Below are 26,901 nucleotides of genomic sequence, written 5' to 3' on the forward strand. Positions count from 1 at the left end.
TGTGACAGCAGCCATATTTCACCGGCGCGCGGCGTTGGCCTGTCCTTTAGTGATAAGCTGTAATAGATCTACTCTCTCCACTCACCACGGCCCGCTCAAGGTAAGCACAGGAGAGAGGAGAGCAGAGGAGAGGAGAGGAGAGGAGAGGAAAGAAAAGGAAAGGAAAGGAAAGGAAAGGAAAGGAAAGGAAAGGAAAGGAAAGGAAGGGAAAGTAAAGGACAGGAAAGGAAAGGAGTGGGACAACAGAGCAGAGGAAGAGACTAGGAAGATTTTTAGGGGGAAAAGCAGGAGTTAAAGAAAAAAGTGGTCTGCAGAAAGGAAGAAGAAGAAGAAGAAGAAGAAGAAGAACAACAACAACAACAATGGAAACAATAAGAACTAGGAAAGAAGAACAAGACACACGAGAAGAATAACAAGAAAAAGAGGAAGAAGAAAAAGAAAAAGGAGATGAAGAAGAAGAAGAGAGAGAAGAAGAACAAGAAGAAGAACAGGAAGAAAGTGAGCACCCTAGAGTGAGGAGGAGGAGGGGGGAGAGACAAGCAGCCGTGTAGGCAGAGAGGGGATGGAGAAAGAGTGAGGAAGGGAGGGGAGGATGGAGGAAGAGTGCAATGAAAAATGAGGCTCATTGGGAGATAAGGGGGGATTAACCTTGCTGGTAATGAAGGGAGGTGTGATGGGAGAATGGAGGGAGGAACAGAGGGAGAGATAATTAATGAGCTTGCCCTTCCCGTGACTCCTAGCGAGCACCCTGGTTTAGAGGCTGCGCATCACTGGCCAGCAGGGTCCCGGGACAACAGAGGGACCAGAGGAGGAACAGAGGAGCCTCCTCTGTTCTGACGTTTCATTTTACTCTGGCTGTGGAACTGCTTTTCAAAGGGGAATGGACCACATCAAACAACTTGAAAATACTTAAACCAATGAGATACTTCTATTTTAATGAAGCCTTTTGGTCTCTGTTGGAGGATATTATTGTTTTGATAAGCTTGTGACTTCAAGTTTGGTCATTTTCATGCCTTATCTTAAATATAAGGGTTAGGGCTGTATCATTACCAAGTTAAAAACAAGACTGCACTTCTTAGTTCCTGAAAAACTGAAATTTTGGAGGTAGGTCATCTGTTCTCATCAACATTCACATTATTAAAAAAAAAAAAAAAAACATTTCTCTGAGTGAAAAAGCTATTTTACATGAAGCATTTCTTATTATGACACCTTGTGGTCATGTTTGCAAAAGAATAAAAAATCTACATGATATTTGATGGAGGCATGCACAGATACACACACACACACACACACACACACACACACACACACACACACACACTTCATCTACCTCTGGTACTTAGTACCAGAGGTAGATGCGTGACTCCTCCCCCTCGTGTGTCTTTAGTCACACATGGCCCCACATCACCTAACACACCCCCACTCGCAGAATGACATGCCAACACACACACACACACACACACACACACACACACACACACACACACACACACTGCAGAGAATCGCCTACTCAACACCTCCAGACTCTCAACAAATACCTGCCCACACACTCTGGGAGACAGACGAAATCCAGCCACACAGAAACGGTGCGGCTCGACCGTGACATGTTTACCGATGTGCTGTGATGTCGTGTGGTGCAGGTATGTGTCCTCATGACTCACATGGCAACCGGGACCGTGTTTCAGCGTCTCAGTGCAACAGTAGCATGTCTCCCTCCTTTTCGATCTCCTACTGTCCCCCCACCTCTCCCCACTGTGTTCTCTCTGTATACTGAATACCAGATACACTCTCTAGTTGGTGAATCTCATTGTCACGACTCACTCTGCAGAAAATAAGCATGCGTGGGAACATATATATGTACTCGCACACCCAGCCAACATGTTCGCACTACTACCTCTGCTGCTGCTCCTCAAGTGCAGCATCCGGCTGCATCAGCGGCCAGTTTGCGGACAGCAGCTTCCTCGCCGCCGTCTGAGACAGATTATATCAGCGGGCCCCTGAGACGGCGCACAATGAGTCGACTCACGACTCTCCTTCAAGTGTCTGTTGATATGGATCGAACATGATCTACAGTACTGATCAATAACAGCAACTACTGGAGGTCATGCATAAACAAAGAACAGGGTATCTGTTGCATAAAAATAAAGTATAGACAGATGGAGCTTTCACAGAGTGACTAATGCAGCTCCACACATTATCACTGCACTGTATCTGTTTAGCTCTTCTTTGATGTGAGGGCAATTACACAAAACTGTCTCTTTTTTTTTTTTTTTTTTTGGTCATAATTACAGCAGGAATGAATGCCATGTAATTCACAGCAAAAAAAAAATAAAGGGATATAATTCAATAATCGCACCCTATTCAGACACCCTACCCACATAACAGACATGACAGGGAATGTATAGTGGGTGTACTTATCCTCTAGCTCCCTCTGCTGGAGACGCAACGAGTTGACACATGAAAGTTTGCCTGCCCTGATTTTCCAAGACTCCATTCAAGAAAGACTTTTAGGTCAAGCTACAACATTTACAGTCTCAAAGGGCTTTACAGGCCCACAGGTTGACAAGAAACAAAACAGGATGACAGTCCCTGACTTGAACCCTCCTAACAAGCAAAATAAACTCCCCAAAAGATAATGTGGAAGAAGGGAAGAAATCTTGAGAGAGGCCACGGAGAGAGGGGGCCCTTTGCTGGACAATCAGGTGTGCAATAGGTGCTGGTGCCAAAATACCACCAAATTAACCAATTGGACCAAATTTAAAAAATAAAATGAAAATAAAAATGGAAAAAAAAAAAAAAAAAAAAAAAAAAAAAAAAAAAAAATATATATATATATATATATAGATTTTAATTACAAATCACAAGATCATTTTTTACAAGTCACTTCAAACCAGATGCCTAAGATCAGGACAGCTGGTTTGGCTTATTTTTATTTATTTATTTTTTTATTGAAACTGATGACCAGACCAAGATTAATTCTCTAAATGGAGCAAATGTGTGTCATTTATTTTCTTTGACTGTAGGCTGATGGAAATTATCACTGAAAGCATAATGCAGATGCTTAATTAATTAAAGTATGAAAAAAATCTGTAATGTCAAGAGATGTCAAAATTGTAGTGAGTCAACAGAATTTTTATTTATTTATTTATTTATTTATGGCAGCAGCATCAGGAAGTGTCTCATTACCAACTCAATTCTTAGGCTGTGCTGCCCCCTGCTGGTGATACTCGGTAATGCAGGCCAAAGGCAGGGCATGCACTGTAACTTTGGCTGATGCGAGGACACGGTACAGTGAGGGTGCTAGGAGGAGGATGCCCTTAGGCAAATATCTGGACTCTAAACTGGTAATTAGCATGAATAATCCTGACCTCAAAATCCAGTCGAACGTGACCTCAGATCAGAACACGCGGGCTGACAGGTTGACCCACCTGCCGTGTTATTTCTTGGCACACGATTTCACAAAACTGTTTCACTGAGTTCTTGACATGTTATTAGCCGACGTACAGATGAGGGTTTAGCAAAACAGGATTATTCAAGGCAAGGGTTTTGGAGCATTTCCATGATTAATAGGCTGTGAGCTGACCTGTTTCCTCTGGGCATCCCGCTGAGCTGTTAGTTACAGTGTCTAATAACCATCATCTCACCACGCTGCAGAGAGGCTGTACACTGGGGACTTAATAGAATAAGTGCCATGATAAGTGACTGAAATAACATGCAACGCGTGATCACTCAGAAGAGACGAGGTAATGATCAAAATCAAATCCAAAGAATTTGCTTGAACTAATAATGGATGATTCGGCGAAAGCTTATGATTTTTACAATACCTTAGAGTGTGTGTGTGTGTGTGTGTGTGTGTGTGTGTGAGGAGATGGGAGATATAGAAGTCTTTGTTTGTCCCCCATGTGCTGTTCTACCTCTAATTCTGCAAAATTAAGATGGTTTACCTTTACTTTGCCTGACACAACTTGGCAAAATGAGTGGCATATTTCTAAGGAGTGGCAGATCAAATGTGTACGTGTGTTGTTAATTGTACACACTGCTAAAATCCGCACCTCAACAAGTAAGTTAGTCTCATATTCAGTCTTAAAATCTTGTCAGATGAGGTAAACTCACTTGTTTCAGATGCAGTTTCATCTGTTTCAGAAATTCTTCTGGTATAAATATGTTGAAACAAAGCAGAATAAGATAGATCAGCCCACTGGTATCAAGAAAACGACTCTTGAATCAAAAAAAGTGCTTCAAGAAAAAAAAATTGCTCAATCAATCATGAGACTAAATGACTTTTTTCTGCAGTGCATGTGTGCACCTATACATTAGCATGTGCAGTTTAAATGCATATACAATATGATGTGCATCTGTACCAGTGTGTTTAGTCTGCGCTGCTGCGTATCATGTGATGTGTGTACATGTGTCCATGGTGTGTGTGTGTGTGTCATGCTGCTGCAGGGAGACTGGGGAGACCCTCACACAAACAGAGGAGCTGGAGGCGGTGAGTTTTTGCGACTCAGTTGTGTATTTCTGACACGGTGCCTCCACCCCCCCAAGCCTTCCTGCATCCCGGCCAGCAGCTGAGCCCAGTGTGACCCAGTTACCTTTGACCTTACTGGGGTAAAGCCTCAACTACCAGCCCCAGGATCCATGAGTAACACAGGAGCCCTCATGCACGGAGGAATCATTTCCAGAAAAATGGATTAGCGGTGGCATAATGAAATACAAACATACAGTCGGACCAAATCCTTGAACCTTAAGCATATTACTGCTCTAAAGCCTGGACACTCTTTTTCTATTCCTCTGAGCTGTGGCAGATCTGGTCAGCCAATAGAAATTTCTAGAAAAAGAAAAAAACAAACAAAACGCAATGAGTAGAATCAATCAGCTGCAGCGCTGCATCCCCACCGGTGTGATCAGTCAGGTGAGGGTCTAATTGTTTTCGGCCTGTTCTTTCAATATCGAGGAGTTTCCCAGAGAGTCCATCACTGTCGGGGAAACTTTCTGATCTGAAGGAGGAGAGAGGAGAGGAGACGGGGTGATAGAGGGAGAGGAGGGGATCAATTAGGTGTCTCTCAGTTATCTCCTCGTCGAGTCTGAGGCGCACAGTCACAGAGCAGCCCACTCCAGATGAATTACTCGTGCGCGCTCGTTAATCTGCGACCTGTCACCCAGTTAGGCTCCTCTAATGCATCGCCGCCGCCGCCGCTCTCATTCACCACTCACTCTCTACTCCACTTTTCACTTGCTCTCATAAGGCCACACTCCCTTCTTTCCCGCTCCTTCTCTCATTTTCATTCTCTTCCTGTCCTTTTTTATTCTGCTTCTTCAGCCTCCCATGACACTGACACACACACAAACACACACACACACACACACTTCTATCTCTCTCTGCCACGTCTGATATTCAAGGTCACTAGAAAAAAGATAAATTGAAGTCAAATGATGAATATGAATGAGAAATACAGTACTGTACAATATAATGATACCTCCATTTCCATACGACCAGAGCAGGAGCATACTATAATATGTATAGTATATTATAATATCACACCTAGGTCACTGAAAAATATCACAGACTTTGCATCAAAAGTGAAAGACGATGTGAAGACATAGCAAGTCATCTTGAAAGCATCTCAGGCATAAATCAATCACCATTAATCAAAAAACAAAAATAAAGAATCTAATTTCTGTTGATATTTTTATCACAGCATTGATGTCCTTCTTTTTTGTCCCATATTTACACAGCATGCAGAACAATCCCAACAGATTATTACTGACAGACGTTTACTGTTTTACTGTACTTTGAAGCACGCACTTGTTTTTGAAGCATCATTTATCAAAATGTCACAGTTACTGACCCAACAATAACTTTGAAGGTAAATTACCAGATTCATATAGCATTCATAATGTTTCTGTGCAACAATGATACTAAAATCATAATGTTAAAAATGTTGAAAATATATATAATTAAGCCTTTTTTTTTTTTTTTTTTTTTTTTTTGTTAACAATTCATACCTGTGGCTTGGATTTGCTTTTAAAAGCTCAATATATTACCTTACATACTTGAATATACTTCACGACATCCTTTTCTGTATAAGGTTTTGGATGTCTGCTGTGTCAGATTATTATTATTATTATTGTTATTGTTATTGTTATTATTTTATATTACATATTATATAAAATAATAGTAAGCTGGTGATAATTGCAGTTTCTAAGCTCTACCAAAACCAAAAACAAAAGGGGCCACAGCACACTGAGAGTTGCAGTTCCCAATTTGGCCACAGGAGGATACTGCTGATCCAGCCATCAAATTACCTCACACCACTGAGTAAATTAGCCTCTGCTGATTGAGAAACAAAGAAGACTCTAAATAATGTCATCAGCACCATGCTGCTTCATATCCTCATCATCAGTGATGGTACTTTTTTTCTCTGTTTGATGTTGTGGCACGTTTTTGCAAGATGTGCATCATGAGGAACACACACAGAAAAAGAAAGAAAAAAAAATCAGCCGACCACATGGTGCCACATAATACTAATACTAAAGATGATGATAATAAATATGTTGGACTTAATTTTAACAAACTTGTTTGTTGAAAACTCATTTTCTTCTCATTTGAACACATTGTGAGGTCTGTCTGAGCTCACTCCGCAGGACTCCCAAGGGTTTCAAGAAGATTAAGATTTTCGAGTCGTCCTCCATTCTCTAATCAAGAACTTGGAGAGCGCTCTCTGCAATCCATCACAAACGTGCAGCTTTTACAGTATGACACACCAATCACCTCAGATCAGTGTCCTTAGCAATCACCCCTTTTTAAAATTCACAGCTTAAATGTCCTTCCAACAAAAAAAAAAAAAAAAAAAAAAAACACATTCTGTCATTGGAGGATGATTGCTAGCCAGGACATTTTGAGCTGTCCTGGCGAGGTACAGCGCACGTTGCTGCGAGCCAAACTTCCCGCACTGCCTGTGACTCTGGAGCCTCTCAGGGAGGTGATTTGAATTGTGTGACTGTGAATGGCAGTGAGAGAGGAGACAAAGTGAGAGAGCAGAGAAGGAGAAGGAGGAGGAGGAGGAGGAGGAGGAGGAGGAGGAGGAGGAGGAGGAGGAGGAGCGGAGGAAGGAATGAGAGAGGCCTAAATCAATGCCATCCACTTCAGCTGACTGCCAAGAAAGACAGATGCTCTCTCTATCTCTGTGTGTGTGTGAGTTTTTGTGTGTGTGTGTGTCTGCGTCCGTGCATGTGTATGTGGCCACATAAACACACATCAATCAAGAGTTATTTTCCTTCGAGACTATTTCTGCTTTGACCCATTTATTCCAAGATCGATGTAAGAGAGAGTATAATGCATATAAAGTTAAATTCGAGTGACCGTTAAAACAAACACATATCAATCACAAAATCTAACATTCTTCTCAAGCAGCTGCATAAATCACACACAAGCGCTGCATATGAGAGTCCACAGCACTTGGCACAGTAATTCAGCTCCGCTTAAAGATGCAGTTTGTCAGATTTTAGGTGTCGAAACATGCTTCAAAACTCGCTACAAAACATGCTTCTGGAAAGTAAACACTGTGGTAATAATGGTGGCATGCACAGCTAGTCTGTAGCTTGTTTTGTACAGACAGTGATATGCGCTGCTGGTAATTAGCAGCAACATCAAAGATGAATGCACAAACAAACATACACCAAAGCTGGCACTTTGTTACTGTAAAACTTAAAAGCAAAAAGCAGACAGCGGCGGCTTTTATGACATGTTTGTGAATGCACTGACCTTCATCTGCATAATACAAGAACTTGAACAAAAGGACAGGTTAGAAATTTGGGATCTGCTTCACACTTAAGCACCTGGTTGCACCTTATTGACTGTCAGTCAGGAGGGTTCTTTGGGAACCAGCCAGCAACATTAACACATGCCGCAATAAAAAACTACAGCTACATCTCAAATTAGTAACTCTCTCTGCACCATGTCAGAGCCTTAATACTACACTTCCCTGTTAAATAAAGACACGGGGTTTGCATTTCCGCTGCCCAAAGCAGGGGGCGGCTGACTCTGTTTAATAGGAAACACTATCTCCACTAGCTCTGTCTCCATACATATACATACAGCAAGCCTGAGAGGCTACAAAAATAACTTTGCCATACAGCACAATCTAAACCTGTCTCAGGAAAGAAACATGAGGAAACAACACACACTCGGAACAAGCTGTAATTTATGGAATGTCACAGTTTGCAATTGAAAAGAAAAATAGTGAAAGGCCTTAAAGACAGTCAAGCACCCAGCTCTTGAAACGCATCAGGTCTCTAATGTCCGTGTCAAACTGAGAATAAATACTGGCTATAAACTTGCAAATGTGGCCCCGAGCTTTACTGGCAGCTATTATCAAACCTGCCCACACCATCACTGTTTAAATACTAAAAGTCAGAGTGCATTTTGTGGCAGTGAGACAATCAGAGACCTGTTGCACCGGCGGCATGCAGTCCTGGCTAACCAGAAACAGGTGAACCCCCCACCTGTAACTGCTTATGAATCTTCTCCGCCTGCGGTTCCAGCACCGCAGCCTTCTCCCTCCTCAGGGCTCCCACCACCACCTGGCCCTGGCCCGGCCTCAGCTGCACTCCCGGCCCCTCTCTCCTCCTGCTGCTCACTCCGGCCAGGATCTCTGCTCCTCCTCGCCCCCCCGCCATAAGTCACACTGCCCAGCAGCTGCTACATCCAGCCTGGACCCAGACCACCACCAGCACCAGCAGCCCCCACCTCCACCTCTCCACGTGCCCTCTGCACCCGCAGCCCCTTCCCTCCTGGTGTCCCACTGATCGAGTTTCCTCCTCCATCACCTGCCACGGGCGGTAAGTGGCGAGGGGGGGTGGTGTGTGTGTGTGTGTGTGTGCGTGCGTGCTGGCCCACAAAAAGCACACTCTGCTATCACTGACCCACTAACATTTACAGTAGCAGTGCAGCAGTTATGACCCCCCTGTGTGTCATGCTCATTGTCGTGGTGCCACTATTCTCGCCGTGCCAGGCCATTCTCTGGCCTTGCAGACGCCCACACTGGGACAGTCCTGCTATTGTCTGACTGGGACTGAATGTACAGAAGCCACAATAAGTCTCCGTGCCACTTAACTCACTGAGATATGACAGCTGTGCATGAATGACAGACTGCGCTTCAATTGATCTTGGTGCAGCACAGCATTAACGCTGTCACGGTGAAAGATTTAATTCCCACCCGGGCGACCCATGAGATAAACTACATGCACTTGCATGCACGTGGTCCTGTAAGTTTTCAAAACTGGGGTCCTTGAACCACCAGGGGTACTTGAGAGGGTTGCAGGAAAAAAAGAGGAAGAGATTAACTTTCCTAAAGGTTTTCTAGAAGTTTGTTGTAAACATGTGGGCCTCTAAAGCCTTTTGAGGATGTGAACAGTTTTGGCTCTAAAAAAAATGACCCTGAACTTGAATTTGAACTGAAATGTATTGGAAAGGTCAATTTGATTGTAATTTGTACTGATCCTAGTTTGATCCTAGTTTGATTTGACACACTTTTAGTATCTCTTTTCCTTAAAACAAATGGGAATCCGTGGTCTAGTTTGGATGTCCTTGAAAAATTTGAACCCCTGATAGCTAGATAGACAGACAGATAGACAGACAGACAGATAGACAGATAGACAGAGTGCTTTAGATAAAAGCATCCACCAAATTCCATTTGTTAAAGCCAAAAATTCAGCCTAAAGCACTTTATATTGTTCAAACATACACACACACACAATAATCCCTGATACATAGACAGTATGATATCACTGCAAGTTTGCCAGCAGAAATATTTTCAGCCACTGAAAAGATCAACAATAAGCGTTTTGGTCTCTTTCCCTTAGAATCAAAGAGCTTCAAAGAGCTTCAAAGAGCTGCACATTCACACAAAGAGAGAAGAGAAATCCACCTCTGAAAGAGCAAAGATAGCATTTTCTCCACTGACAGCAGCCTCAATAGACGTTAAGGCAGTGCGGTCACTGTGGGGTCATTTGTTGTAAAGTCCTTTCAGACATGTTTGTTATGAAAGGCTATGAACTCGAACTTGAGCTTGAACTTGTTGCATTTTGAGCGGGCATCTCTTTCTTTTCTCAGTTGGAAAAAAAACCCAGCTCAGTGAAACAAGTTCATATGTGTTCTCTGAGGACTGTTAAAAGTTATTCTGGGAGATGTAGGAAATCACTAACTGAGGAAGTAGGACACCAGTACAGTAAATGACAACATTTCATCACAAATGACCTGTGGAATGCAACATCCATCACAACTTTGATGTTCCCAAACACTGCACTGGATTTTCCCCTGTAACACAGACCCTGTATTGTACCTTCATTACTCTGACATTCATTGTGTTTCTGACTCATGTCTATGCACGGTCCTCCTGCGACTTTGAAACCAAGTCAGATCTAAAGTACATCCATGTCAGTGCTAATGCAAACCAGTGTTGTTCACACCCTGCACGTCACACTCTCGCTCACCACATGCTCCCCTTTCCTGCAGCCCCGGCTTCAGTCACACCAAGCAGCATCCTCAGTGGAGACGCTGTCTAGTTCTTAAAGGAATACTCCAACCAAACACCATGCATTTGTATCATGTACTCACCCTGACATGTCTTGAATATTCATTGAAAAGATTTTTTAGTGCATACCACACAGAGAATAAAGGTTCCAAAAACTGTAAATGAAAGGCTATTAAAAAATTGTGATTTCAAATTCTGTTTATGCATCTTAATCCAATTCTCTTGTCAGTATTCCTGTCATTATGTAATCCATGCTGGACACTAGGGCTGAAATGATACAAAATATACACTTTCTGAATGAAGTATTCCTATATAGGATATAACAATAGGGATAGAGGATGAGGAGTTAAACAGCTGCATTCACAACAAATATGACTCTCACTCATTGACTCCATAAGCACTACTACTACTACTACTACTACTACTACTAATAATAATAATAATAAAGCTTTATAAACACTTTCAAAATGAAAGCTACAGGGTGTTCAAAAACATATATGTGTGTACTCAATCCAAATTTCTATGACCAATGCTCTCACTGCGTCTTTTAATTCATCCCATCTATCCCTTTAGTAGTCTACCTTCATCATTCTCACTTATTAACTGTGCTCAGTCAATATATATGCAAATATCCAAACACCAGGCCTGTGTTTAGACTCATTTCACTGTGGAGGTCGTCTTCACAGGCGCAGGGCGAGGCATCGAAATAGACATTGCAATTACGAACAAGTCATACATTGTAATAACTATTTACAGTACACATGACGTAGGCCTGAACGTGGATGAAATATTCCATAATAGCCCATTTAGGAGTAATGACAGGAATTAGGATTATGGGAGACACAAGAAAGGAAGGTTCTGGAGAGATTTGATCCTCATCCTCCTGGATGAGGATCAAATCTCTCGGGTTATTTGAAGTAGAGAGAGATGGCGTTTAAAGCTAGAGAAAAAAAATCCATGTTAAAACAGGACTCACATGTTATTCCTGTGATCTTTGCTGGTTTAATCCATGACTCTGAACATGACCAACTTTTTTCTATGACAGAATTAAGAGATGTACGCTTAGAGCCAGACTTAAAACTTGACTGAACTCACCAGGAATGTTGTTCTATGAAATCCTTACATGTTGAATATTTTTTCCTTGAAGGAGTACTCCAATTTTTTGGGCAAAATACCCTTTTTCCGACTAACCTGGACTGACACACAATGTTTGATACCATTTGCACCTCAGTACCTCCAGTTCAGTTCCTATGGGTAGCATTCCTGTTAGCTTAGCATAAAGACTTGAAATCTATGGGAGTCGTTTCGGGAGAAGTTAGATGGTCGAACTGTAACCAACACATTTATCCTTCCCTCTAACACAGTGATCTGCCCACCGTTCAAGGTTTAGGAAGATCAGTCACAAATTAACTTCTCCTAAAAGAACTCTCATTTTTGTGTACTTCAAATCCACATGATGCACTGTGTAAATAAGACAGCTTCAGAGTTGTTTTAAGGTCTATTTTTTCACTTTGATGGAACAAGGCTAATGACTCCCATAGACCTCAAGTGTTTATGCTAAGCTATCACAAAATGCTACCCGCAAGAACTGAACCACTGGACATACAGAGGTGAAAATGGTATCGCACATCTTGTCTGGGTCTGGGGAAGTCTAAAGTATTTTGCCCAAAACATTGGAGTATTAATTTAATTAACATTATGACATTGACCCTGAAAGTGCCATGGTATGTTTGATAAAGACAAACTAAAGAAACCTGCTTTCAAACAAACAACAACAGCATAACAGTTCAGGGTGAATGCTATGTTTTGTCGCCTGGGAGCCTGATTTAATGTGTAATTGTTGACTGGCACATGAGTGATGGGGAGAGGAAAGGGAAGGGAAAATGTCCAATGTTGTGATCATTTAAACCCTCTAAAACCACGATTCATCTAGTTTTCCAAAGCCGGAAGCTCACAGTAGAGTCGGATATTTATTGTATATACTGAAAAACTAGTCACAGGCCACATTTTTTATCAGGCTGTCTAATTTAGTTATTCATTTTCCATCAATGTGGAATTTATGTGCATCAGTGCATCAATGTTTACCTAGAAAACAAGCTCCTGTATGGGTAGCATCATCAGGCTGACTGTTTTTTTTTTTTTTTTTTTTTTGTGTGACTAGCCTGTTAACGTCCTGTTTCTGAAAAGGAGATACATCTGAAGGCTTTCTTGCTGAAGGCTTTGCCAGTTGCTACACTGGATTGTGTTGAGGTCCACTGAAAAGATGCCGCACTAACTGATGCCAGACAAGGTTTTAATGATGTCTGAGGAGGAGAAAAAAACAAACAAAAAAAAAAACAGTCCTTCAAAGATCCTGATTTTAACACACTTTTCAGTAGATGGATGAAGTCCCGCACACTGTCCTCACTTGCAGAAAAATGGTCAGATGACAGAATGTTACATCATTAATAAATGTTGTAAACACTCATTAATTAACATTGCATCAATAATGAATGCATGTTTCTGACAGTGACGACAGCGTGCATGCCTTCATTCATCCCACGATGCCTTTACCTCTCCTAGGCACCTGTCATTATTATAGGTGTGCAAAAGCCTTTCAGGACAATCTTGACACATTTTTTCCTGAAAGAGTGGGCATTCTTCATGGAAATAAATGACTCTCTAGAAATGCCTCCCACACTGCTCTTGGGGACAGCTTGTACTGAGAGGAGCAGTCATATAATAGGCCTACTTGTCGCAAAAAGAAAAAAGGGAAAGGGACTTTGGAACAACAATAAAAAACAACTACAAAAACAATAATAATATTAAAAGAAAGAAAGAAAGAAAGAAAGAAAGAAAGAAAGAAAGAAAGAAAGAAAGAAGAGTTCCTCATGCAATGACTCACACATGATAATTCTGACCATAATAAATTGGCAAAATGTCTGGCACATTAGCTCCAAACAAACTGAAGAAAGCTCAATTTCTTCAATGCCCTTTTGTCATTTTTTTCTCTTTCTTTTTTTTTTCTGCAAAGCACGTTAAATTGCATCTGTGTATGAAATGTGCTACACAAATAAATCTGCCTTGCCTTGCCTTGTCAATCATCTCCGACAAAGAGAACATAACAATGCATTTAAGTACTTTCATGGCAACTAATACGCCCCAAATCAAATATGACTCAAATCTAACAGATAAAAGAAAATCCTTCCTTTAAAATTTCGGGCTTCCCTGACTCAATTAACCCTTGGCAAGTTTCATAAAGTGCTCACCCACGTCTTTAGTGATGAAGCCCCAGGGCCTGACACAGCTTACCCAAGGTCTATAAACATTTGTGCAGTACATTTTCAGCACTATTCATCAAAATGACACCGAGACCCAGCTCTATTCTGTCCAGAATGCATCAACATAGATCTCGAAATCATCAGTGAAGCTCTAATTAAGGAGGTTATTCTGTCACTACCAAGAGAATGACCCATGATTAGAAATAGGACACAATCTGGCATTTCTCAGCACTGCCATAAAATGAAACAACTGCTTTAAAATACTGTCTCAGTTGTAAGACTCGTGTAATTTCAACAACCCTGACTGCATGGCTGGTGCAAAATCAGCAAAACTTTACGGATCTGCAATGAAACCCTGTAAATACACTCCACTATGGCATCTTAACATCTTAACATCCACCTTGCCTGGCTCCATCCAACAACACAGTGCTTCTCTCTACAATCAGCCCACCAATCCACAACACCAACTGCTTTAACTATCATCAAGAAAACCCACTATAAGCATTACACAACGGCTGGATCTCCTCAATGAATGCATACGCAAAGAAATAATGACTCCGAAATGTCAAACCACACATTACCTGTCAGTAATTCACAAGAACTGCCTGTTAACTTATCTTACTCATACTCGCACTCACACCTTCACCTCACATTCATGCATTATGCTCTCTCTCTCTCTTACACATGCATTCACAGTACACACACTTAAATCTTTCAGATACTGGACAAGGCAGCATTTTGTTCACATTGAGTGTTTTTAACACTGTAGTTTGGTAGACCTGAAAACAAAACCTTTCTGCAATGAAACAAAAGCATCTATGAATGTTTAACTCTGGCAATATTTAACAGCAGATGAGTTTTTATGACACTACGAATGTGGATAAGTGCTATCTTTGTAACATCCTTAATGTGGGAGTCAGAAGAGACAGTTGGGGTTAAATGCAGCACCAAGATTTTTAACTGAGGAACTTCAACTGAGTGATTAGGCCAGTAGGTCTCAACTGGTGGGTCAAAAGTGGACTGCAAGTTAATTCTGAGTGAACTGTGGGTGTGTGAAAGAAAGAAAGAAAGAAAGAAATTTTAAATATCTGGTACAGCACTTCCCACTGCACAATGTAGTCATGATTAGTTGATCTGAAACTCATGTAGAATGCCACTAAAACTAAATTGATCTTGTTTTGCCAGGAAGACATCTTTCTAACACTGTAACCCTGCAGGGCAGTCAGATCGCATTGGTATCACAGCACAAGTATCTAGGTATTCTTACTGATGATCTTTCTGACCAGAAGAACTGAGGTTCAAGCCAGGCTTTATATTTTAGAAACAAATCCTGCTTCAGCTATGCTGGCAGAAAAAAAACCTGTTTGAGGCTATTTTCCATCCCTTACTTAACTGCGGTGATATACTGTACATGCATGCCTCTGCCAAATGCTTGCATTGAGAACCACTGGATTATACAATCCCTGACACTGAAAGTGTCACTCAAAACATGAGATTACGGCTTTCCAGGGCCAACAATTAGCCACTCAGTTTTGCTGTTATATTAAGTTGCACGAGGTTAAGTAACATTCACAGTTCGCAAGTTGTCTTTTATTAACTATTTAAACATGCGTGTCATCGGCATACAGTAATAATTAAATTTGACATCACAAGTACAGATGATAGAGGTTCTGTGTCAATAAAGACCGGGCCTAACGTCCACTAAACTTGAGATACACCAGAGTTAACTAGCAGATTAGCAAATTGTTTGTCGTCATGGTTAAGGTAAGGAAAGGGTCATGGTTCACATTAGGAAAGGGGTTAGCATTAAGAATCACATTGATTGATTGATTGATTGATCTTAATGCAGACTTTGTTGCTGGTTAAGCCTATTCTACCTAACAGCAGTATGGCGCAATGTGATTCAGACATGAAATATACTTATAATATACTTCTAATTGAAAAATATTGCTTGAAAGTCATGCTGACTGTCATGGAAAAGGACAGTTCATCCCCATTTACATGAATCAATATGTTTAACTTCATCACTACACCGCAGACAGCCATGAGACCGGGCCGAGCATGCAGAGATGACGTTGCTGTGGAAATCCTACGCTTTCTATCAGATCAGTAGGACTTAGTATACATGTGTTTTGCTTGGCAATTTAAAGATATATTATAAGTGTCTTTATTGAATGCAAGTCAGCCGAGGCAACTGGGTCTTCAGAGCAGATACTAAATATGGCACAAACACATTCCCCACAAAAGGAATCCACTTCACATGAAACTTATACGCTGTTTCATTTCACGTCACCTTTCATATTCCTGTCATGCTGCCTCTCATTCACCGCTGCCTAATTCTGGCTCACAGCTGTGGAAAACTGTGATCAAATAAGAACAGGGAGATAACATCAACACAGGCACACACACATATGCTCGCATGCTCACACACATACACACATGCAAACACGTGCATACCGATAAACACACACAGCCCTCATGGTAAATTATCCACTCAGCTCCACAGGAGTCGTCACTTTGAGGGTGTGAAAGTCAAGGAGCTGCATGAGACTGCCATTACAGTAATAATAGCTACGGTACTGTCCCTGCTATTGCTAACCACACACACACACACACACACATACACATACACACACACACACACACACATCATCTGCTATATGTCTACATCAAAACAAGTAATACAAAGCCATGATAAACATGAAGACAAAATATTGCAAGGCAATAGCTATAAATGTGCTACATTTGCAAACACCCCACCACATACTCACACACACACAAAAACCCAGGCATGTACAGTACATACACACACAGACACAGATATAAATGCACACCCACGTGCACAATTTGAGACTGTCAGGCTGCAGAAGCTTTAAGACCCCAACGTTTCAAACATGGAAATGCTGTTATGAGGCATGACGTTAGCTTACTACTGGATTTGCATGTGTGCTGAGGGCTGGTGAAGGGGGAAGGGTATAGAACAGAGAAGGGAGCCAAGGCTTTAAGCAATACTAATGCTCAGCTGAGATGAGCAGTCTGACAACGAGGCTACAAGCTTTGTGAATAAGCGATGAGCGCAGGAGCCAGAGGGCAACAATGGTAGTTATTTCAGCATGATGACCATGCTGACCTCTCTAACTGCTACACACACACACACACACACACACACACACACACACACACAGACAAGGGCTTGCCTGAACAACACATGCACAAAAAGCACATATACAAACACACAAACACAGGTGCACACACAGAAGCACACACACCATGTCGACCTTTTACTGTAGTTTGGGCCTCTGTACTGAATCGAGGGCACTGGAGGTCTGCCAGACAGGGAACTGCTTCATGTCTGTGAAGCAGTTCCCTGTCACACACACACGCGCACACATACACACTACCGCACACATACACACAAGCAGACAGAGCTGGGGGAGTCTGCCATGCAGAGGAAGTCTAATGTCAATCAAGTGTCAGGGCAACCAAGGGAGAAAGATATCAGGCTATGGGTGAGATACTATAAATAACCTTGCCCACCTTGAGAGTCAGGGACACTCTCTCTCTCTCTCTCTCTCTCTCTCACACACACACACACACACACACACACATACATACATACATACACATTCCTGTAGACATGCATACACACTCAAATAGACACAGACACTCTATTATGATGAGGAAATGAATAGAAAAAGGAGAGAGGAGAAAAACCCAGAAAAGAGGAGCACTGAATGGAGGGCAAGTGAGCCAGAGAAGCCAGAAATATGCTAAATGTTGGCTTTGAGTTAAAATGCTCACCTTTTATTGCCCTAGAACACAGATAACAGGATTCACTTTTGGCTATGTAAGATTTATAGATGTGCTGTAAAACAACTCAGTGTTCTTGGTGTGATTTAAAAATAAATAATAAATAAATGAAAGCTACACAGCTTGCCAAGCATCCGGGCCATATCGTGCTTTCACGACTGAGGGAGTGCATCATGTTTGATTCATTTCAGTGACTAAGAGCCTTTGATGAGTTCAGATCAGAGTAGATAACAATAAAGGGGAGGGGTAAAAAAAGAGGAGAGTAGGGAAGGGAAGGGAAGAGAAAAGAAAAGAAAAGAAGAGAAGAGAAGAGAAGAGAAGAGAGGAAAGGAGAGGAGAAGCGAAAAGAAGAGAAGAGAACAGTGGAAAGGAGAGGAGAGGAGAGGAGAGGAGAGAAGAGAAGAGAAGAGCAGAGAGGAGAGGAGAGGAGAGGAGAGGAGAGAACAGAAGAGCGGAAAGGAGAGGAGAGGAGAGAAGAGAACAGAAGAGAAGAGAAGAGTGCAAAGGAGAGAAGAGAAGTGAAAAGAGGAGAAGAGAAGAGAAGAGAAGAGAAGAGAAGAGAAGAGCAGAGAAGAGAAGAGAAGAGGACTGGCTCCTGTCAGCACAGTTGGGTTGCATCAAGAGGGGACTGCAGGAGGGGCTCTAACATGCAAACCCCACATGACCTATTTTCTACAATGGGGGCCTATGGCAGAGCAGGATCAGCTGTCATGGCATCATGCACTTTGCATCATCATCATCACCATCATCATCATCATCATCATCAGTATCATCATCAAAATAATTACAGTAATCATCATCATCATCAAAAGCGCTGATGACACAAGGGAAGGAAACAAGGGAAACATTCCGCTGCAGTTAATATTGTTATTTCCAGGGAGGCTCATGCAAATGGCACAAAAAGAGAGTGGTAATGAGGTCTAAGAAAACACTTGGCAAGAGCGATGCAGTTATGTCATGTGTGGATTCATTCTCTAATGTTTTCTCCCCACTGCTGCTGGCACACCACCTCCACCTGAACACATGGCAGCAGACAGCGGAGGAGAGATGTAGAAACACAAAAGAGGAGAAGAGCAGGTTGTGATTGTGTGAGAGTGACCAACAAAAAAAAAAAAAAAAAAGAAAAGAAGAAGAAGGGGGAAAAACAAAAACAGAAGGGAAATAGAAGTCATACTTTTAGCAACGGCGTTTCGGATGACCGGACTTTCTTGGGAGATATCTGTGAAGAGAGCAAGAGAATTATTTTCTTGTTTCCCCCTCTTCAGAGATATCTCCTGTGGCATATTGCTGTTCTAGGGTTTTTAAAGGAAGTTCATGGACGTCTGATCATGTCTTTTCCTGACACTGTCCCGACACCTTAAACGGCACCTGGAAGTGCTTCCTAGTTGCTTTGCACAACTTAGCTTGGTAAATAGTGCTAAAAGTAGCATGGTAAACATCGTTTTAGATGCATTCAGCTGCAGCCATTAATATGACACAGTGCTGCGCTGCTAAATATCAACTTTCAACATCATTTCAACTTGTTTGAAACTGACACGTTTATGTGGCATGTAGCCTTTAAGTATATCGTAAAGGTCAACAAAAATGATGTCAGTGCAAGCAGGTGTTGTAACACTCACAGGAAAAAGGGTCTAAAGGTTTGAAAGCTGAAGGGCAACGGCCTGCTGGAAAAAGCAGGGCTTGGGTCACACATGCAGTATGATGGGACCACAGACAGAGGACAGGAGAAGAGGAGGGGTGCCACGTTTTAAAGCAGTGAGTGGGCCAACCTCTGTGCTCAACACCATGTAGGCTTATACAACCTAATCAAGGGAATGACCGTCTTGAGTGTTATAGCACAATGTTTTCTGCTGCAAAGGTGCAATTTGTCAAATGTTCCATAGTGTGCCTTTAGCTGTAGCTGTCGTCCTTATTTTTCAGTTGATCAGCAAAAATATTATGAAGAACCAATGAACAACAACACATCAGAGGAGACACTCAGAAGGTTCAGAGACAAGAGGAGACACACAATCACAGTCACAGAGGAGGTGCAGTGGGGAATTCACGCAGTCATGTTGCAAGAAACCACTAAAACAATCAAGCTGCATTTGGATTCTTGGTAGCTATGACTTTCCTTGACAGGAACATTTCACCCAAAACACCCACTTACCTTAAATATCACCTACCCATCCATATAGAGCTATTTCCTGCCAGAAAAAATCGGCAATCAGTATCCATCAGCTACTAATTTGTACTTCTTTGTGGGAATAAGCCAGTTCTTTCCTAATCAAAGTCTTCACCGTCTTATCCGTGTTATTGTTTTTGGAAAAGAGCTGTCAGTGTTGAATTTTTCACATATAAATGTTTGACAGTTTGAGCTTTTTAAATAAACAGTCCAGCCAGGGAAGCATGTGATGGAATGGAAACCTCACCAAATCGCGAAGAAACTGTCTGGATTGACAGATTGGACTAGGGTTAAATGGGATCTATCTTTTTTTGTATTTTGGGTGAACTGTTCCTTTAAATTCAACAATCTAGTATAGTCAAATGTAACCAAATCTTATCTAATGTAGTATACTTTGACATAAACACTGGAGAATTACCCATTTCCCCCCTGAAGAAAGACAACAGAGTGCAACAGAGTGGTGAGAGACAGTCAGTGTTAGAGACATACAGAAATACAGAGCATGAAAAGGTGAGGAAAGGACTGGAGCAGGAAAAGTGAAGAGATTATTATGAAAGAGGAAATCAAGATGGGTAACTGCAGAGGTAAATAGCTAGTAAAGACAGAGAGGGGTGGGGACAGAATGTGACATTAGATAAATAAGGAGAAACAGAGGAAAGGTGATGAAAGAAGAGCAAAGATGTAAGAAAGGTGTGGCTGGAGACAGACAGGTACAGGAAGTGAGACGGATTTGTTCCTCCAGTGTTTAGACCTAACGCTCCCTGTCCACTTGCACTCTACCTTCATTGGTGCCAGCTGGATGGGGGTGATGTAGGACGGGTCCACCATGGGCTTGGGCCGGTTGGCAGTGTCCGCCAGGAGGCTCTGCCATTGCTGCGGCAGCCCGGTGAACTTCTGCTCCCGTGGATCGAAGCCCGTGTGGACCCGGTGCTCGAAGTTAGACGGAGCCGAGATCTCCAGCCGTTTCTTCTTCTTCCCAAACATGCTGGAAAACCCTGGCAAACCTGGCAACCCAAACGAAAGAACATTTTAACCCTTTGATGCATGAATTATGAAAGCCTGAGTCAATATTTTTTTCTCATGTGTTTTTACTCTTCTTAGGGCATGAACACTTTTGTGAGTCTCCATACTTCTTTAAGAATGCAGGACTGGTAATACCATGTCATGATACTAGTATTATTATGTTTTCAGCAACAAGAATTGACAGTCTCTGCATAAACCTCAATGGGGGGGAGCAGCAGAGAGCATTCTAACAGCTGATATGCAATTCCACCATAGAAACCATTGCATTTAGGAGAAAATGACTTTAAACAGCTGTCCACTGTAGTGACCACTATGCGCCAAAAGGTTAACTAACATTATGACAAAATGACTGCCCTGGTTGGATGATTTATTTTAGGGCTTCAAACCAGTTCAAGGAGCAGCACTGAAAACGAGAAATGAATGAAATTTATAAGGGAAACAGATGTAACTACAAACAAAATCATATTTCATAAATCCAGAACAGAAATGTCACTTCAAATTCTAGACAACCAGTTAATAATGATACTGTTTATTCAATGTGATATTTGATAAAAAGTTGTCTTCTTTTCGACCCCCAGACTCCCAAAAGATGCACATTTTTGAATCTCACAATCATAAAGCCATTGAGTAACGCATCACTTAGTTACTATGATAATAAATCCTAAAAAAAATTTTTTTGAATGGTTGAAAGAGCGGCTGCACAAAGCGATTTCTGGCCACTGGAGAGTGTTGAGAGCTCAAACTCAACTCAAACTTTGTAAACACGCAGTCAGTCAGTCCTGCTAACTTTAACTGAAAGTTAAAGGGAGAAAATATGAGAAAATATGTTTTTGCGATGGAAATGAGGGATAGGTTTCACTGTCACAAGGCTCTTGGTGGATTGTGGAGATGATTTTGTCTCTGACCTCCAATTCAAAAAGGTGGTGAAGGTGCAGACTGTGTGCTAAATGGTAGCTGCTTTGAATGAACGTTTTCTGTCACCACAGCTGATAGCCAAGCAATAATGTGTTTGGGGCTTATTTCATACAGGAATGTAAAAACCAGCAGTATTCACTGTGTCTTTATTGTGTTCTACCTGGTTTGGTAAAGTGCTGTTCAATCTGCTCAATGAACTGATGAAGAAAGACCTGATTTATTACACAAACTAAACCCATGAATGCACATATGAAACTCATTATTGCACAACACACAGTATCACAATCACGATGGATGCTTTTGTTCAGAATTGCAGATTGTGATCGTTTTTTCAAAGGTTTTTCAATCTGTCCTCCACAAGCTGTACCCCACTTGAGCATGTATAGCCTGTTGACCTTGAGTGCATTCAGAATTTGTATTTCATATCGGAGGTGAGGGCGGGAGACGTGGCGGCGCGTTAGGCTGAGTGGATGCAGATGAGAGGCGTTCGTAACGTGGTTTCCATACGCGGCATTATCAAACCTGCACTCGTCTTCCTAGCAGGAACGTCGAACACACGGAGCAACATAATGAACATATCAGACACTCACACTCAAACACACACACCGATACACACGAGCGAGCGCAGGCACATACATTTCAGCCTTGACAGTTAATTAGCACGTAATGCTCAGCGTGTGTTTATTTGTACCAGGGTCTTTTTTAAAAGCTGTAAACTTGCCATCATAAATTTAACTGTTGGGGTGAAAATGTGTCACGTTAAAGCCTCATTACGATTTGTATCATTACGGCTGATGTGGCTTCCATGCTGCAGCCGAAGTGGACACAGATTTAAGCATTGCTTTAAATCACAGTTGGTGCTCTGGTAAAGTGATTGAACAGCTGTCTGTTTAAATCAGCCGAATAAAAGGCATTTCCATCTCTGAAAATCTGCATCTAATTTTCCTTGATGGTATAAATTACTACATTCTAGTTACACTGGACCGCTTGATGATGTTGAGAGAGTTGATGCTACTAAATCCTTCAATGTAAAGCACCGCTTATGAGGGAGGCAGCATAGATGGAGAAGTTGTGTAAACAAGCCTACAAGGTTTTGATCTTTACATCTTTGATTTAACAGTTTTTTGACATAACTCTGAGCCTTACAAAATCCTATGCAATAGTATATTGTGCAACAAAGAACGTTCTGCAACAAATACTTTTATGCAACAGCTACTAACATGCAGCATGTACTGATTTCAAAGTAGTAAAACAGGCAGAAACAGAATCAACTAAATCATCACTACATGCTGTATGGAAATTATTAGTCTATATCTTTGATCAGCCAGCTTGTTTGGCTGTAGGTACCTGTTGTGCATTTATGGTGCAGTTTTGTTTTGTGCTGTGCGGTTTATGTACTCTGCTCGGCTTTTGTGTAGCGTGCTATTCTCAGCCTTATAGATGCTGCAGGACACAAACAGCGAGGAGGAAACAAGGAAAACGTCCAAACGAGCTGGAAAAAAAAAAAAAAAAATCAACGGTCCACTTTGGTTATGTAACCTAAACATTTAAAAAAGCAGTAGCTGGTGCACTGAGGAGAACAGAAAAAGAATAAATAAAAAAAATATATGACCTGTTAAAATAGCACCTACTCTAAATAAATATTTTCTGTTATAACATTTGGTTGCGATACACAGCTCAGCTCTGTGGGGGTGCAGGTTGCACAGACATGGAAAGGAGTCGCACCGCACTTGTTTACCGCACTGCTGCTGCACTTTACCTCCAGTGCAAAGAGGAACTTTTTTCTTTTTTTTCCTTTTTTTGGAAATCCTGCTGCGTTAACGATGGGTGCGGTGGATGCACGGTCATCGGAACAAGATGTCATGATGTGGGAGTTGAGGGGGTTGTGCTGAAAAGAGCCTATTGTGTCATTTTCCTCTAAGAGACATTGTTCTTGGAGCAAAACAAAGTCCCCCCCCCGACTCCCACCCTTCTCTCTTTCTCTCCCTCTCTGTCTCTCTCTATCTCTCTCACTCTATCTCTCCACCTCCTTCCTGGCTTTTTCACAAATAATGTTTGCTGTATCAGCCCATACCGCACATTAGGACACGCTCACAAACACACAAACTGTTCATGAGCACAACCACACCGCCAGACCACCTGTGGATTTTATTGTCTAGGTTGATGCTAAAAGGAGACTGTGGAAATATCAAAATGGGGGCCAAAATTAAAATGAAAAATAAATAAATAAATAGATAAATAAATAAATAAATAAATAAATAGATAGATAAATAAATAAATAGATAAATCAAATAATAAATCACAAAACAAAAACATCTTACCTTTGTTATGATGTATGCATTTTTTTTAAAGTGAAACCCTACATCATTACTAAAAAGTACATCAGACATTAAATGTATTATAATTGTAATTATTATTATTATTTTTATTGTTAATAGTAGTAGCAGTAGTAGTAGTAGTAGCAATAATAGTAGTAGAAGAAGTAGTGGCAGTAGTAGTAGTAGTAGCAGTACTTACAGCAGTAATGTAGCACTAATAGTAGTAATAATAGTACTGTTTCTCCATAACTGCTGTAATTGCTGAATAAATCATTGTAGATACCCAGATGAGCTGCCAAACAAAGTTTCTTTCAGTAAGTTTATTTTGGTTTGCGAATTTGTGGCTTCCCAAAGAAACGGGACCTTGAATTGAAAATGACTAAGCGGTTTAAAGGGGACCTGGCAGTACTTTCTGGGCAAGGTGCAATGATTGAACTCATTGAAAAATTTATTCCCAAACCTAACCTTAAGACAGCGCAGGGGGGAAGAAAAAAACAACATCTGCAATATAGAAATTTCTCTTTGCCGCCCCACAGGAGAGCCAGACATGCCAAAATTAATGAACTCAAACATGGAAGATTATGAGAATGGGAGAGAAGAAGATGAGAAAAGTAGGGGAGTGTGGTCAAGAGGTTGAGGAAGGAGACGGAGACGAGAAGGGAGAGAGGAAAGGAGCTAGAGAAGAGGATAGGAAGAGAGGTGGAGAGAGGAGGGGAGGGAGGATAGGATGGATATGAGAAGGCTTAGGGCTTTTGTGATGCATACAGAAGAGCGAGAGCATAGCACAGCAAATTATCATGCAGTACACTGCTGCCTGTATAAAGCTCTGTACTGGATCAAAAGGGTGCTAAGTCAGAGATAGAAACCTGGTCCCACAGGCGTGTCTGCACAACTCCACTCTCTATAGTGCATTCACTGTTAGCCTCGGTTTACACTGTAATCACTGAGGGATGCATTGTATCAATTCACTGTAGCTGGAATGTGACATACAATACGAGAGACTGATACACAGTGAATGTGACACCACTTGGATATAAAACGTGGAGGCACATTTTAGCTATATTTGTCATGAAAAGATCGGCATTTGAGTCGGTAAAATGTTGACTCATGTCCCCAAATTAGTCCCGACTTTGCATTAGCTTGCAAAACCATGTAGGAGTCAAAATGCACAAAAAAAAAAAAAAAAAAAAAAAAAAAAAATGATGGCGCAGTATGAGTCACTAAAGCAAAACTTGGAGAGCCGGTGCAGTATATCACATTACAGCCCTAAAGGGATGCATACAGTCGCTTATAAAGAATTTCCTGTGCAACTGTCACATACCACGCACTAAATCATGTATTTAACTTTCGGCATGAATTGCTTGAGATAAGTTGCGGAAATATCAAGGCTGTCCAAAAAGAGAGGTAGGCAATGAAAGAAACACATGGTTGCCTTCAGCTATTTTAAGAAGAAGCAACTGAACTGAACTACTTATGGACCAATAAATCAATGGCAACCGATTCCTGCACAAAACCAGTTTTCTCCTGCTCAATCACATCTTCCCACTCGCTAAAACATAGCATAAATGCCTTCCACAAGTATTCCCTTGAAATAACCTGTGGAAGCGAACGCCCCTCAGTCCTCAGCCCTGCTCTTATCCACTTTCTGCCGAGCTGCCAATCATCTCTTACGCAATGCGGACATGCCAGCAAACCTTTCCGCTTTTGGCTGATTGCCACTTAAACTTCCACAAATTGGCCCAAAGTGTCTGACCCTGTTGCTATTCTGGGACCATCTAAACAAAGCGCCCTTTGAAAGATGAAATGGTGGCATACATAAACTCCACTGATGAGAAGTGACACTCCTAAAATAAAGTAAATGACGATAACGTCAAGGGTGAAAGTAAAAGGCGGTCTAACAAAAGGCACTGCCTTAAATATGTCGGCCAAAAAGTTGCCTTCTGCATCATCGCAGTGAGACACAAAGTGACTAAACGGGGTTTGATTGCAGCCTAACACTGAATCACCATCCAACACATAACCGTCACTGAAGCCCCTGTTACCAAAGAGAGATGTGTAATCAAAAATGAATGCACACCCCATAATACTGCGTCCAGCCGAGTAGCAGTCTGAAACCACAAGACAGAGGAAGTGATAATCAAACTGGGTCTAACAGCAGAATACAACCCTGTCGCTCTGCTGATACAAAACATGGGGGGGGGGGGGACACTGGTGCTTGTATTGATTTTTACATGTGTATCGTGTGTATGTGTGTGTCTGTGTGAGTGCGAGTGTGCTCAGCCCTATCTGTAAATCATCCTTGTGTTCAAATATCTCTTTAAAAGAACAGCATGGAGCTCAACAGTGAGGATATTTTTAAGCAGCATTTATTTTATGACGGGCTGAAACATTTTCCAGTTTTGCCTCGGTGTCTCTGTGGTGTGTAAGCCGCCATAGTAAAGATGGAAACCCTTGACCTAGATGGTACGTCTTGGGAATGAGATTATTAAGGCTAGTAGGGCTTAAGTCATCCAGGCGAAGCCCGACTGCTAAGAGAGAGAGCAGCGTACATAAACATACCACTAAAGCATATAGGACAACAGATGGAGGCACACACACACACACACACACACATCACAGGCAGGAGCTTCATTTTGCAGCGCTGTCAATCGTCAGACACCTAAAAGCATCACCCATCACGAATGCTCAAAATGGCATTTTTTTCTTTAAAAAGGAAAATGTAGATGTTAGTGGTGGTGGTTAGTGCAGCCTCACTTTACACCTCACTTTAAGTATTAAAAATTAAAAAAAAAAAAAAAGAAAAAAGAAAAAAGTTAAATAAAATGTCTTTCATCACTTTCTTTCAAAAGTGTTTTTGAAAGAAATAAAGGGAGTTT

At 41.6% G+C, this 26,901-nt stretch overlaps 1 protein-coding gene across 2 annotated transcripts in view; it reads right to left on the reverse strand.

Moving 5' to 3' along the window:
- pak5 (p21 protein (Cdc42/Rac)-activated kinase 5) overlaps positions 1-26,901 on the reverse strand; it is an 83,054-nt gene that overhangs the window by 26,000 nt on the left and 30,153 nt on the right. Inside the window, exons 2-3 of one of the 2 annotated variants that reach the window (XM_030047224.1) lie at positions 20,550-20,773; positions 18,780-18,824 (exon numbers count right to left, since the gene is read on the reverse strand). In XM_030047224.1, coding sequence (XP_029903084.1) covers positions 18,780-18,824; positions 20,550-20,753 — 249 coding nt within the window. In that variant the 5' untranslated portion in view covers positions 20,754-20,773. The remainder of the gene's footprint in view (positions 1-18,779; positions 18,825-20,549; positions 20,774-26,901) is intronic. The other variant, XM_030047225.1, reaches the window with a different exon arrangement.

The sequence above is a fragment of the Myripristis murdjan genome, chromosome 24 (genome assembly GCF_902150065.1).
Source record: "Myripristis murdjan chromosome 24, fMyrMur1.1, whole genome shotgun sequence".
Lineage (NCBI taxonomy): Eukaryota > Metazoa > Chordata > Actinopteri > Holocentriformes > Holocentridae > Myripristis > Myripristis murdjan.